At 40.5% G+C, this 13417-nt stretch overlaps 1 protein-coding gene across 10 annotated transcripts in view; it reads left to right on the top strand.

Annotated features, from left to right (window-relative positions):
- Nucleotides 1-4576, top strand: part of TRPM3 (transient receptor potential cation channel subfamily M member 3) — a 283598-nt gene extending 279022 nt beyond the window's left edge. For all 10 annotated transcript variants that reach the window (XM_065907659.1, XM_065907658.1, XM_065907657.1 and 7 more), the window contains one exon: nt 841-4576. In XM_065907659.1, the coding sequence (XP_065763731.1) occupies nt 841-2287 (1447 nt within the window). In that variant the 3' untranslated portion in view covers nt 2288-4576. The remainder of the gene's footprint in view (nt 1-840) is intronic.
- The last annotated feature ends 8841 nt before the right edge of the window (nt 4577-13417 follow it).

Raw genomic sequence — 13417 nt, 5'->3', positions numbered from 1 at the left:
AACTGGGATAGAAAGCACCTGGATCAGCTACCTGGAAAGACAGAGAGAGGAGTAGGATGATTTATGGATAGCCACCCTAGAGTTTACCACAATTATGTAATCTTGACTAAATGTCTTGATATTTGTTTATCCTTTATTAATGAAAGAATCGGGTTAAATAAGGTCAACCCCAGCTGACTCAGTAATAGGACCACATCAGTTCCTTTGGAGGCACTACTTTCTAAAAGGATTGCTGTGAATAAGAACAGCAACAGAAGATTATTATGTATATGCAAAATAAATATAACCCCAGTCCATAAAATACAAATTTTACATGTATCCTATAGTAAGAATAGCTACATTCTACAATTCTACTGCAAAACTGGGTAAAGTCATCCAAATGTAACATTCTCATTTTGCTGGTGACTGTTAAGCCAACATCCTAGTCCTTATTTAGGTCATTGAACCCTGCTCCAAGTCCCAGTGAAGCCAGGAGGGCGGAAAAGAGTGGGACTTTGGCCCCACTCCACTTCAAGACCTCCTTGCCTTGGTGTTTAGTTGTTGGGACTGAGCAGTAAGTTTCCCTGAGGGAAAGGGGATTAGTAGCTAGAAACTGCTGGATTCAATCATCTCTAAAGCCTTTTCCAGCTTAGAAAGATTGGAGTTCTGTGATTCCCAGTGACAGGGTCATGGCCATCCTCTCCTCTCCACCCCATCTCACTACCCGCACCCCATCCGATCCCCCCAATGGGACAGTGATGGCACCAAGTCAGTGCACAATTCTAAGGCCCTCTATCCCTGCTCCACAGCCTCCTGCAGAGAAACTACCCAGAGTGACTCTGGTTCTCTCTTCCCACCCAGGGTGGAGAATATGTCCATGCGGCTGGAGGAAGTCAACGAGAGGGAGCACTGCATGAAGGCCTCGCTCCAGACTGTGGACATCCGGCTGGCGCAGCTCGAGGACCTCATCGGGCGCATGGCCACAGCCCTGGAGCGCCTGACGGGTCTGGAGCGGGCTGAGTCCAACAAAATCCGCTCGCGGACCTCCTCGGACTGCACAGATGCAGCCTACATTGTCCGCCAGAGCAGCTTCAACAGCCAGGAGGGGAACACCTTCAAGCTCCAGGAGAGTATAGACCCTGCAGGTGAGGAGACCTTGTCCCCAACTTCTCCAACCTTAATGCCCCGTATGCGAAGCCATTCTTTCTATTCAGTCAATATGAAAGAGAGAGGTGGGATAGAAAAGTTGGAGAGTCTTTTTAAAGAAAGGTCCCTGAGCCTACACCGCGCTACTAGTTCCCACTCTGTAGCCAAAGAATGCAAAGCTCCTGCAGTCCCTGCAAACACCTTGGCCATTGTTCCCGACTCCAGAAGACCATCTTCATGTATAGACATCTATGTCTCTGCCATGGATGAGCTCCACTGTGATATAGACCCACTGGACAATTCCGTGAACATCCTTGGCCTGGGAGAACCAAGCTTTTCGGCTCCAGTACCTTCCGCAGCTCCTTCAAGTAGTGCCTATGTGACTCTTGCACCCACAGACAGACCAAGCCGGAGCATTGATTTTGAGGACATCACCTCCATGGACACTAGATCTTTTTCTTCAGACTATACCCACCTCCCAGAATGCCAAAACCCATGGGACACTGACCCTCCAATGTACCACACGATTGAGCGTTCCAAAAGCAGCCGCTACCTAGCCACCACCCCCTTTCTTCTAGAAGAAGCCTCCATCGTGAAATCACATAGCTTTATGTTTTCTCCTTCGAGGAGCTGTTTTGCCAACTTTGGGGTGCCCGTGAAAACAGCAGAATATACAAGTATTACAGACTGTATTGACACGAGATGTGTCAATGCCCCTCAAGTGATTGCTGACAGAGCCAGCTTCCCGGGCGGTCTTGGGGGGAAAGTGGAGGAATCGTGCTGCCATCCCGAGCGAGAGGCAGAGCTGAGTCACCCCAGCTCTGATGGTGAGGAGAATGAGGCCAAGGGCCGGAGAGCCACGATCACAGTGCCCCCCCAGGAGGGTGATAATCCCGACAGAACCCTGTCCAACAACATCACAGTTCCCAAGATAGAGCGCGCCAACAGCTACTCAGCAGAGGGGCCAAGCACACCGCACGCGCATACCAGGAAGAGCTTCTCCATCAGTGACAAACTCGACAGGCAGCGGAACACGGCAGGCCTGAGAAACCCCTTCCAGAGGAGTAAGTCCTCCAAGCCGGAGGGCCGAGGGGACAATCTGTCCATGAGGAGACTCACCCGAATGTCTGCTTTTCACAGCTTTGAAAGCAAGCACAACTAAACCTTCTAATAAGTTTTGCAGGAAGCTCAAGAATCCAGCCCTCAAATTCTCCCTGAAATTCACCGGTTCCCATTTCTAGAAACTCACCTGCTTTATTCTTAGCTGAGCAAAACAAGTCATTCCTTGGAAGTTGTTAACTAAAAGGTGAATTCTGGGTCACAGATCAAGAAAACATTTGATCTGACCCAGTGTAAAACACAGGGGATTTAAGTCATGTTCACACTCAATGGGTAGGGAGGGGAAAGAGGGAGAAGAAGGGTTGAGATGAATGTGTATAACTAGTCATTTCAGAAAGCCATGAGCTCTGGGAATGAATGGGGCATCAAGCATGCTCCATGCCAGGAGGTATCTTTCCATTTCTGACCATTATCAAGAGTTTTAGGATGCAGGGCTAAATTGCAAAATAAAATGAAGTAGCCAGCATACAAATGAGATATTCTAAACTTCAATTCTGTTTTCTTTTCACATTGGCTCCATCACTGGTGACTGATGAAGAGCATCCTTTTTATTCAGTATAAGCCGGCAGCAAGCAGTTCTACCTAACGTCCCACATCCTTCTCATGCCAACACTTCTGTAATTGATCATTATAAAGAAAAAACAAGGTAACAGTCATAGTTCACCTGTCTCTTATATATTCATTTCTGGTGCCACAACTTTTATCTCTTTTGAAGAAAATAAAGGGAAAAGAAATGCCTTTTGTATTGCAATCAAAATGAAAGAAGAGTTGATGTTAAAAACAATTGTCAAATGGTTTATTATATACAGTGGGCATTCAAGTATAGTCAAGTAAGCTCAGGATGAATGTAATTAAATAATTTTATATTTTTTAATTTATTTTGTATCTCACCTGTCATCAATGAAGCCACTCACTGAATATGTAATAGTGAACTTTAAAAAAAAATAGTAGGCAGAGCTCACCTAAAACTGCCATATGAGATACTGCTATATTCTCACCATCCATGTTATGTGCGATGCTGCTGTGTGACCCTCATCATGTATATGAGTCCACCATGTCTTCTGAACATCTCCAGGATGTAACTGCCAATTTTCCACACCGCCTATCACATGACCATTTTGTATATGAATATCTGGTTACATGTGGATATTTTCATACCTAGAGTTTTGCCATTTAATCTGAGCTCAGCATAAATTTAATTGGAGTTTTTCAAGGGCTGGTATCTTTTTTATGGAAATGTTCCAAAGCACTTTTTAGGGAAGTTTCAAAACCATAAATAACCTTAGAATTGACTGGGAGTTTGGTATCAACCCAAGCCATCAGTAGCAAGCATACCATGAATATTTTTCTTATACACAGAGCTATAAAAAAGATGCGGTAGACTAAAATAGAAAGCAAATAAACATATAAAGAGTTCTGTAGTATATGCTGCTTATATGCATTTACACAGAGAGACATGTTAATATATAGTTTATAAACAGACATATAGAGCTTTCTTAAAAGGCTTGGACTTTTCTATCATCTTGAGATATAACCAGGATTTTTTAATATCCAAGGAGTTCCATTGAAAGAGTTAATTATATTAAATTTTGACATGTTGAAATTATAAATTTTTAAAATCCTATGACCTTAGCTTTTCCTTGTACAAAACTAGAGTTGCCAACATGACTCACTACTTTCCCTCTGCCTCTTTTTTTTGCAGAAGCACTTGCTATCATGACATCTCATTTAGTCTGGTTTCTCCTGCACAAAGAGATTATGCCAAGTACAATCAGAGTAGGTGTACGGTTCTAAACCAGATAGTATTATGGACTCTCGACTATAGGCATACGTTTCTAGATTAGAATCTGGATTTAAAGTGGGACAAAGAAATCTTCATCAAATCTTTGGATTCCTATTTGGATCACTGATTTAAAGAAGAATAAAAATCTTTAAAGAAAAAGACTTAATGTCCCTGACCCCGAATACTTCCTGATTATTTTGTTTTGCTATAGTTTTGAATTCCAGGTTTTCTCATTATGTGAAATCAAGTGAATACATGGACAAAATCTCTAGCCTTTAAATATTTAAAACAAAAACCAAAATCTTCTGAACAAGTTTTCAGATGTAGAGACAATGATGTGGCCGCATATAAAGAATTAAACAATTCCATCTTCACTCCTTGGATTTAAGTAAGAAACAAGTCACCGGAGTCCCTCACATATAATTGCTCTAGAAACAATTATATTTTTACTGGCCATTTCCCCCTCAATAAGCTTGCATTTGGTCTAAGAATAGATTAGTTGCCCTAAAACTTCCTCGAGTCGTGAATTTCTATGAGGATCTAACGAAAGCTCTGGGCTCACCTCCCAGAAGGAAAAAAAAAAAAAAAAGTATGTACGTGTAGAGTTGCAACATAACCTTAAAGGGTTCATGTACCCCTGGTCCCATATTGATTGATAATGAGGAAGAGGAACCATGTTTATTCATAATCAATGCAGTTGTTATAGGCACTTTACATTTCAAGACCATTTCTCTGTGATTCTCAGGAAGGCCAAGTTTCAGCACCAGAGTTTAAACCCAGATTTTGTTACTTTTGTTCCTTAGATTAGCTTTTGCTAGTTTGATGTATTTACATCCTAAACGCTATGATGATTTTAAATGTGGACCACACTTACGAAGCCAGAGGCTTCTCTAAGTCTGTAGAGGAACCCAAGAAGGAGGTGAAATTATTCTTCTTTGGTCACAGAGCAGGATATCACAGCACCTCCAGGGCCTCGTTCTGGACCAGATCGAAAATAGGGGAACGATATTATGAGCATGAGTGTTTCCATTCATCATGATTTCTGGAGAGAATCAAACCTAGGAAACAAAGTATTTAACAGCCCTGAACTTGCGACTACCTGGTCCTTTTGTTGTGCATGAAAATGAAGTTCTTAAATCTTTTGTGAAGTGTGTGAAATATATAAGCCAAATTTAAGTGACTTTAAACACAACCTGTATAACTTTCATGAGCCATTTCTTTCCTGTGCATTTACATGTGTGTTATGTTTCCATCCATTTCTTTCCATTTCTGGGTGTTCTGCACACCAGTGTGGCATTGATTCTGTGGCCTTGTACGGTCAGCTTGTGTCCAAACCATTTATTCACCATGTCCCTGATCGAGGGGATATTAATTACCTTCTCTGTGAATTAAGCAGCCCATGGGCAGCAAGTTATTGAGGAATATAAATAAAGTCATAGAGCGCTCAAGGAAGTAATAGCTTTGGTTTAATCATATGCGTCTAAGGTGCCAATTTTTATATACTACTATATGTAATGATTTGTTCTAAATTGCTCAGTCCTTTTGAAAAAAAAATGTAAGGATGTTTAATGAAAATTGCCTTGGGAATTCCTGATTAATCAACAAACTTTTTATTTATACTTAGAAACTCTCTCCTGGGTGGATTTGAATGAAGCCAGAAAGCTTGGCTATAATTGATGGGGGCTAGTTTATTTCTCCAGCCAGAAGGTGTATTAAGGGTCAGAATGCAGCACTTTACAGAACTGGATTTTTTTTTTTTTAAGTCTAAGCTTCCAGGTCTAGGATATTACATAGCACTTTGAAAGTTCCCCCTTTAAAAAGTATATATATATCAGAATTATCAAATAAGAAAAATGTACTTATAAGAAACACAAAATGTGTTTCTTCTGAATGTTTCAAATGTATTCTGAAAGATGGTCGCTATAGATAATATTATGGTAGATAACTGGATAGTACATTTTTTCCACTTTCTAAGGCTATACAGTCTAATCTTTCTGAACGTTTGGGCTGTTTAACTTCTGTAATTATATATTATCCAGTCATCAATCATGCTATATCTATAGGCTATACTGTTCAATGTGTGTGGGGCAATGCTGTATTATAAAACACATGTAAACATATATGTAACCCGTATTTAACTCAGCATAGTTGTAGCATGTGGTTGTATTAATGAACGTTACAGGATAACTTTATAATTATTTACAAATCTGTAACATTCAATAAAGAAGCACATGTTGCAAGGATTAACGATGTTCCCAATTCCATGTTATTTAGCATCCTCGTGAAATGGGTACTTTTGTTCCTGATCTGCCTTATGTTTTTCACATTCCCATAGACCATTGTAAAGTATTTGTATGAGCTGATGTGCATCCTCTGACCAGCCCTGCAAGCTGTGGTAGGCAAGTTGTGATTTTGTGAAAGATGAACTGGCATGTTATGCAAAAACTATATGACAAATTGAAAATAATATCTTAAGCTCCAGTTGAATTAGCTGTTTGTTTACATCTGCTAACCCAATGTGGAAGCAGTGTACAGTATTTTATAAGTATCTTCATGTAGTAACACTAATATGTTTGTTTCTAGATAAAGTGATGCTAGTGCATAGGTGGTTAAATACTTGCTCTAAATACTGCATTATAACTCACTATTCTTTAACAATATTAATGTGACTTAAATGAAGTAATCCCCCTCCAAATCCAGTCTTAACTTTTGTGGCGACAAAATGCATGCACTGCTTTATGCATTTATTTTGACCTTTTAAAGGCACTTAATGTTTTACTATTGCCTGCTGTGATACTTAAACCAGTTAGGAACTCACTCAAATTGTTGGGCTTCTTACACTGTTTGGGGATTATGTCCAATTTTAAAAAATTAAAAACAAAAAAGTAACCAACGATTTTTTACTATTTTTTTAAACTCTGAACAAATAATATGGAATAAGAGTATTAACTGCAGGGCATATAGCTATGTGACCTGGAGATAGCTAGCCAACGCCACTTGGGTTTACCAAAGTCTGATGTTGGTGCATCTGTGATATATGAAGGACACATTTCTGAGTCTTTAGGGCCATTGGGTGCAAGTTGCTAAACCAGAGATGAGAGAGAGGCGTCCATTCAAGACAGTGAGTAATCCACGTATCAGTATGGATGAATACAGTGGATGGCATGTGACCACTCTCCTACCTTGGGGCTTTTCTCACGTTGTGTGTGAGCCTGGCCTGGGGGAGGGGGAGGGGTGGGTGATTGCGTGTCTCATTGAGCACAGGGTGACTCTGAAGAGTGTCCCCTTCAAGGAAGTCACCGTTTCGTTGTTAGAAGCCATTCAACATCTGAACAAGGGAGGATCAAATTTGCATGGTCTTATAAGTGATGGCTCCTCAAAGAGTAGAGAGAACTTTTCTGTCAGCCTGCACTGGCCTAGGCTTTCTTTTTACATGTCAAACAGTCTCTTTCTCAGATTGGAGTCAATCAAAGGAGCAGTTGGTTCTGATTTTAAGGAAAGCAGGATTTTTTTTTTTGTAATTCATTTGAGGAGTTGGTTGCGTTACCTTTTCTCTGATGAATTCCTTGCACTGATCACTGCTAATGAAATCAAGACATGATCATTTCTACATGTGTCTAAGAGAAATTTGGTGGCCAAGTAATCCAGGTGGCAGTAAGAGTAAGGTTAATTTTCCCTTCCCTAACTGACCTGTTCTCCCAGTCCCATTAAACCTTCAAGCCATTGCCCGTTCACACAGTTTGTGTTCTGGGAAGTGAAAAGAACAAGTATGACTAGAAGGCCATAGGCTTTCTGAAGAGCATCCATGCCTACCTTGACCTAGGCCCTCCTCTGGAGCTGGGGGGCTGCTGAGGGCTGGGGGATGCAGAGAGAGGTTCAGCCTTGGGCCTGGATACAAAGCCTTCTTCACTCCCTTAACTTTCTTCCTTGCTCTTGGCCCAGCAGAAGATTTTTTTTTTTTTTTTGCAAGACCAGTTGACTTAATCTCCTATCACCTCCATACCCTCTGGACCCTGGCAGAGTAAACTGAACCGGCGGCTGCAAGCCTTCAGGCTTTGTCCAGCCCTCATCTTCCCACTGACTTAGCTTCCTCCCCACAACTTCACTCCATGCTCCTAACTTCACTGGTGTTTGCATCAACCTTATCAATTCTTTGCCTGTCTGAATCCCAAAAGAGTCAGTCACATCTTTACCCGAGCTTATCACATATCATCAGCAGCAGCCGTCTGCATCTAGACTGTGGGATTGCAAACACAAATACGTGAAGGGGCTGGATCCAGAACACACATACGTCAGTTGGGCTGGGAAAGACAACAGGAAGAAGTAGGGTTTATAGGGCTTGAGAAAGAACGTGTCAGCTACAAAGACATTCATGTTCAGATTTGCAAACATTGTGCTAGCCAAATGTGTCTGCCAGCAGCTTTCAAACCCGGAGGCAATAGTTTGGGACCTCTGAGTCAGAGCCCACCAGGACCATATTCCTGATTCCAACTTAGTGAATACGTAAACAAAATACACTGAAAATGGAGGTGGGAGAGAAAGGAACTTTCTGTTCTTTCTGTTCTCCCAAATGATATGTGCATGTATATTTGCTAGCTGCATCATTCTGGACCTAAATGTGGGATCTTTGTGAGGGAGACTCAGAAGAAGAGTACCATAGCATTGTATCAAGGCTTATCTGCTTCCCGTCACTACAGTGTCTGACCTGAGTTTATATTGCTTCTCCTGCTGTTCAGAACAGTCCATGCAGTATACTGTACTCATAGCTGTTCCATAGCACAGAACTTAGACTCTCGTTTGTAAACGTTCTAACCATAGTTTATAATGGGGAAAGTTATTCAAATATCATTTTTAAATGAATTCCTATAAATAAAATAATTTTGCAATTGGGTTTCTTAAAGATATATACATCTTTTCCTTCTTTGTGTATAGATAGACAGTGGTTTGCATATCTATCAATATTATAAATATATATAAATCCTTAGAGGAATTTTTCTTTTTTAAAGGTCTATTATTGGATTCACAATGCACTTTGAGCTTGTTTGTTTAGATATATAATTTGAAGCAGAAGTTGGCAGATACCACGGGAAAAACTTTCTGAAATTTCTGTAACAAATGTTTTGCAATAAAAAAAAAAAAAAACCTCAGTAGTTCAAAACATGCCTTGGACTTCTTTGTGCATTTATTTGCCACCATGTGATTTCTACCATGCTCATGATAAGAATTGTTGGGGTACAGAGACATGATTGCCTTGGGCTCTATAATTACTTGTAGAACAGAGGCTACAACTGGTGGTCTGTGGGTCATATCCAGGCGGCAGAGAAGGAATGTTGTTGTCCAGCACAAATGTTTTAACTTCAAATAATAATGGGAAAAGAAATTGAAGAACACACATATGTACAATCTTTTATTTTTAAAAAACATTTGTTGAGTTCCTGTATGGTGCTCAATGATATGCCAAGGTGAATAAAGCAGGCAGAGTCCCTGTCCCGTGGAGTTTTGAATCTGACTGTAATAAAGTATGATCAGATATAATTTTGTAATTACCATTTCACTGCCTAAGAAATAGAGCATGAAAAATAGAGTCTAGAGGTTCAGAGGAGCAACAGTGCTCTGCAGCTGAGGGCAAGGAAGGCCCTTTGGGGCAGATTACACCAGAATGTGCCCTGAAGAACAAGGAGGGTTTAGCTAGTCGACAGGAGGATGACATGCCATGTAAGGGGGACATTAACTTTTTAAATTGATGTATAGTTGCTGTACAATATTATATAAGTTGCAGGTGTACAATATAGTGATTCACAATTTTTGAAGGTGAGGGGAATGTTAATTTGCTAAGCACCCAAATGTTAAAGTGCTTCATCCTCATTAGAACCTCTGGGAAGCCCCAGCCTCGTGGACTTTCTCTCCAGTATGGACCCCAGTGTGGAGAATGAATGTGGCTTTACTCCAAAGAGTACCTTTGTCTTTACCTTTCCCACTGGCTCTGTTTTCAATTTTTTTGAAAATCGAGTGGCTGGCATAGTTTTCTACAAGCAGCTTGTCTATGTTCATAAATGTGCACGTTTATGTAACACATACAATATTCAATCATGTGTCCTCAGATTTCCTGGAAAATCGGATCATCCATCATTTGCTGCCAAAATCTCAGATTTAGACCAACATGGAGCTTCCTTGAAGGACATATTAATGGAGGTAGAGAAAGATTAAATTTTCTAGAGATAATTTATCACATTTACTTGTTTATATTACCCAATTTGATTAAAAGCCTGAAGATAACTTACCCTAGAAAGGGCTGGGTTACCACACCCTTCTCTGTAGCAAGTTCTCAGTAATTATTTCCTTTCTACCATGCCTGATCTCTGGTGCTTAACTTGGCCTCTGCCATAACATCCAGCACATTACTTTTTTATAGTATGAGCCATTTCCCAGAAGCCTTGGTCTTGGTCACAGTCATTATCTTTCAATATGTCATCAGATAGATATGATGGCACAGTATAGACACCATAGAAAGGCCTTCACTCAAAATCATGATCTATTGTCCCAATATTATTTATCTCAAGTACTAAACAACTTTTTTTTTAAAGACTGGGTGTATTAATCTGCTAGGACTGCCTTAACAAAATAGCACAAACTGGGTGACTTAAACAACAGAAATGGATTGAATCTAGATCTGGAGGCTGGAAGTCCAAGACTGGTGTTGGCAGAGTCGGTTCCTTATGAGGGCTGTGAGGGAGAATGTGTTCCCGGCCTCTCTACTGCTGCTGGTGAGTTTCTGGCGATCTTTGGCATTCCTCAGTTTATAGAAGCATCATCCCATTTCTGCTTTCATCTTCACATAATATCCTCCCTGTGGTTTATACTCAAATTTTCCCCTTTTATAAGGACACTGAATATGGCCTTATCTCATCTAATTGCACCTGCGAAGATCTTATCCCTTAATAAGGTCACAGTCTGAGCTACTGGAGGCTAAGATTTCAACATATAAATATGGGGATGGCAAAATTTAATGCTTAACACTGGGTGAATTTGTGAATAGGAGTGTGGTGGTCATCTATCTTTTTAATATCTTTTAAGGTAAAAAAATCAGAATTCAAGAATCAATTGGAAATATGTTGATCAATAGAAGAAAAATATGGATCAATTGTGCCACCACCTAGAACCATTAAAAATGATTAAATCTTTGTGTATTGACATCAGCTTCCCAGATGGCACAGTGGTAAAGAATTTGCCTGCCACTGCAGGAGACGAGGACCCTCAGCTTCAGTCCCTGGGTCAGAAAGATCCTCTGGAGGAGGTCATGAAAACCCACTCCAGTATTCTTGTCTGGAAAATTCCATGGACAGAGAAGCCTGGCAGACTACAGTCCAAGGGGTCACAAAGAGTCAGAGCATGCACTCACATATTGACATTAAAAAATGTCATTGGTATATTGTCTTTTTAAAAGGAAATACAAAGCATCATATAGAGTGTAATCCCAATTTTTATAAAAACTAAACCAAGGATACAGATACAGATATATATATATATATATATATATATATATATATATAGTATATATACTGTATACAGATATACAGATGCAATAGTAAAAAGACTAGAATAATACAGAAAAAGGGAGAGAAAGGAATAGATTTTGCAATAGAATTTTTTTCAGAAATTCAAATACTGTTGAAGAGTAACCTAAAGTGACCTAAGTAAAGTTGTTTCAAGTACCACTAGACATCAACCAAGAGGGTTTTCTTTGACTTCTTTCTGTCCTAGGTGCTGCAATAATCAAAAGCTCTGTAATAGCAAGTCCTCTCCACTAAAAAATGATAAAGGTGGAAGAAAAGAAAAGTGGTAGCAATGGTTTAACTATTAATGTCACGAAACTGTAATTTTAGGCACAAATATAATCAGTGTCTTTCTAGCAGGTACTTTGTTCCTCTGGAAGAACTGAAAATTTTATTAAAAAGGCAAGACTGTCATGACTAAAAAGATAATTACATACTCCAGTTATTTAATTAGAGCTGCTGAAAAAAATGGAATGAGCAGCCCAAGTTTAGCACATCAACACTAGAAATGTTCATGTAGAAGCAGCATGGTCACCAGGAAGGCAATGTGTGAATGGTTTTACATTCAGGCAGGAAATTGGGCTGTGTTATCTACTCTGAGAATCTGCATAGAACAGCATAGAGATGCTCTTAGAAGTAGGAGGTCAGAATGAGTATTGTAGCTAGGCAGGGCCTAAAGGAATGTTCAGGACTGAAAAGACAGGCAGTGAGGGGAAGGCTGGGGTCCCAGGCAAAACAAACCTGTAGCCGTGAGAACACATAAGACACTGGGATAACTCTGGGAAGCCAACCTAAAAGGGTAGAGGGTCCACGCTGAAGACTTGTGGGAAAGAATAGCAATCCCTAATACTCACTTAATCTTCTCAACACATCTGTGACACTGGCATTCTTCTTCTTCTTCCCCAGACAGGGGAAAGATGACTCAGCATTTTATACAAAAATGCCAGGTTTGAGTCTGGACTCCATTCTGCATTAAAAAGAAAGCAACTGAAGAATCCTGGGGAAAACTGTGATATGTAAAAATATGGTATGGTCAGGAAGGGAGAGGTACAGTCAGGGGAACTGCCGGATTAGGCAAAAGGAGATTAAACCCCCTGGGATGAAAAGACATTTTGAAGAAATTTCAGAACTCTTCCTAATTCCAGAAACATTTCATGGGTAGTATTTGAGAAACACTCAACCAAGTGCTGGTGCATTATTTGAAACGTCACTCTCTTACTTCATTCCCTGGTGAATAACTAGTCATCCTTTCTAGAAGATTATTTTTTAGTGTGTGCCCAGCTGAGAATCCTTTGAGATACCTCCTTGCTGGCAGTTGTTTTGTACAATGTGGACAAGCTGTACCCTTTTCCTCAGCCACAATTTTGGCTACATCTTTGGCAAAAGGTGACATTGAGCCAAGAGTGCCAATCAGAGCTTTTTCTTTGGGAATTTGGAATAGGCAGGGGTAGGGACAATCGCTGGCTATAACCATAACTTGCAGACTCAGGAATTTTCTACAGTCATTTTCCTACATGGGCTTCCCTGTAGCTCAGCTGGTAAAGAATCCACCTGCAATGTAGGAGAACCCAGTTTGACTCCTGGGTCAGGATGATCTTCTAGAAAGAAGAGATAGGTCACCCACTGCAGTTTTCTTGGGTTTCCCTGGTGGCTCAGCTGGCAAAGAATCCGCCTGAAATGTGGGAGACCTGGGTTCGATCCCTAGGTTGGGAAGATCCCCTGGAGAAGGGAATGGCTACCCACTCCAGTATTCTGGCCTGGAGAATTCCATAGACTGTACAGTCCATGGGGTCACAAAGAGTCAGACACGACTGAGCTACTTTCACTTTCACTTTCT

This window comes from Muntiacus reevesi, chromosome 17, assembly GCF_963930625.1.
Source record: "Muntiacus reevesi chromosome 17, mMunRee1.1, whole genome shotgun sequence".
Lineage (NCBI taxonomy): Eukaryota > Metazoa > Chordata > Mammalia > Artiodactyla > Cervidae > Muntiacus > Muntiacus reevesi.
The sequence above is the reverse complement of the archived record's forward strand: the minus strand, read 5'-3'. Positions and strand labels throughout refer to the sequence as shown.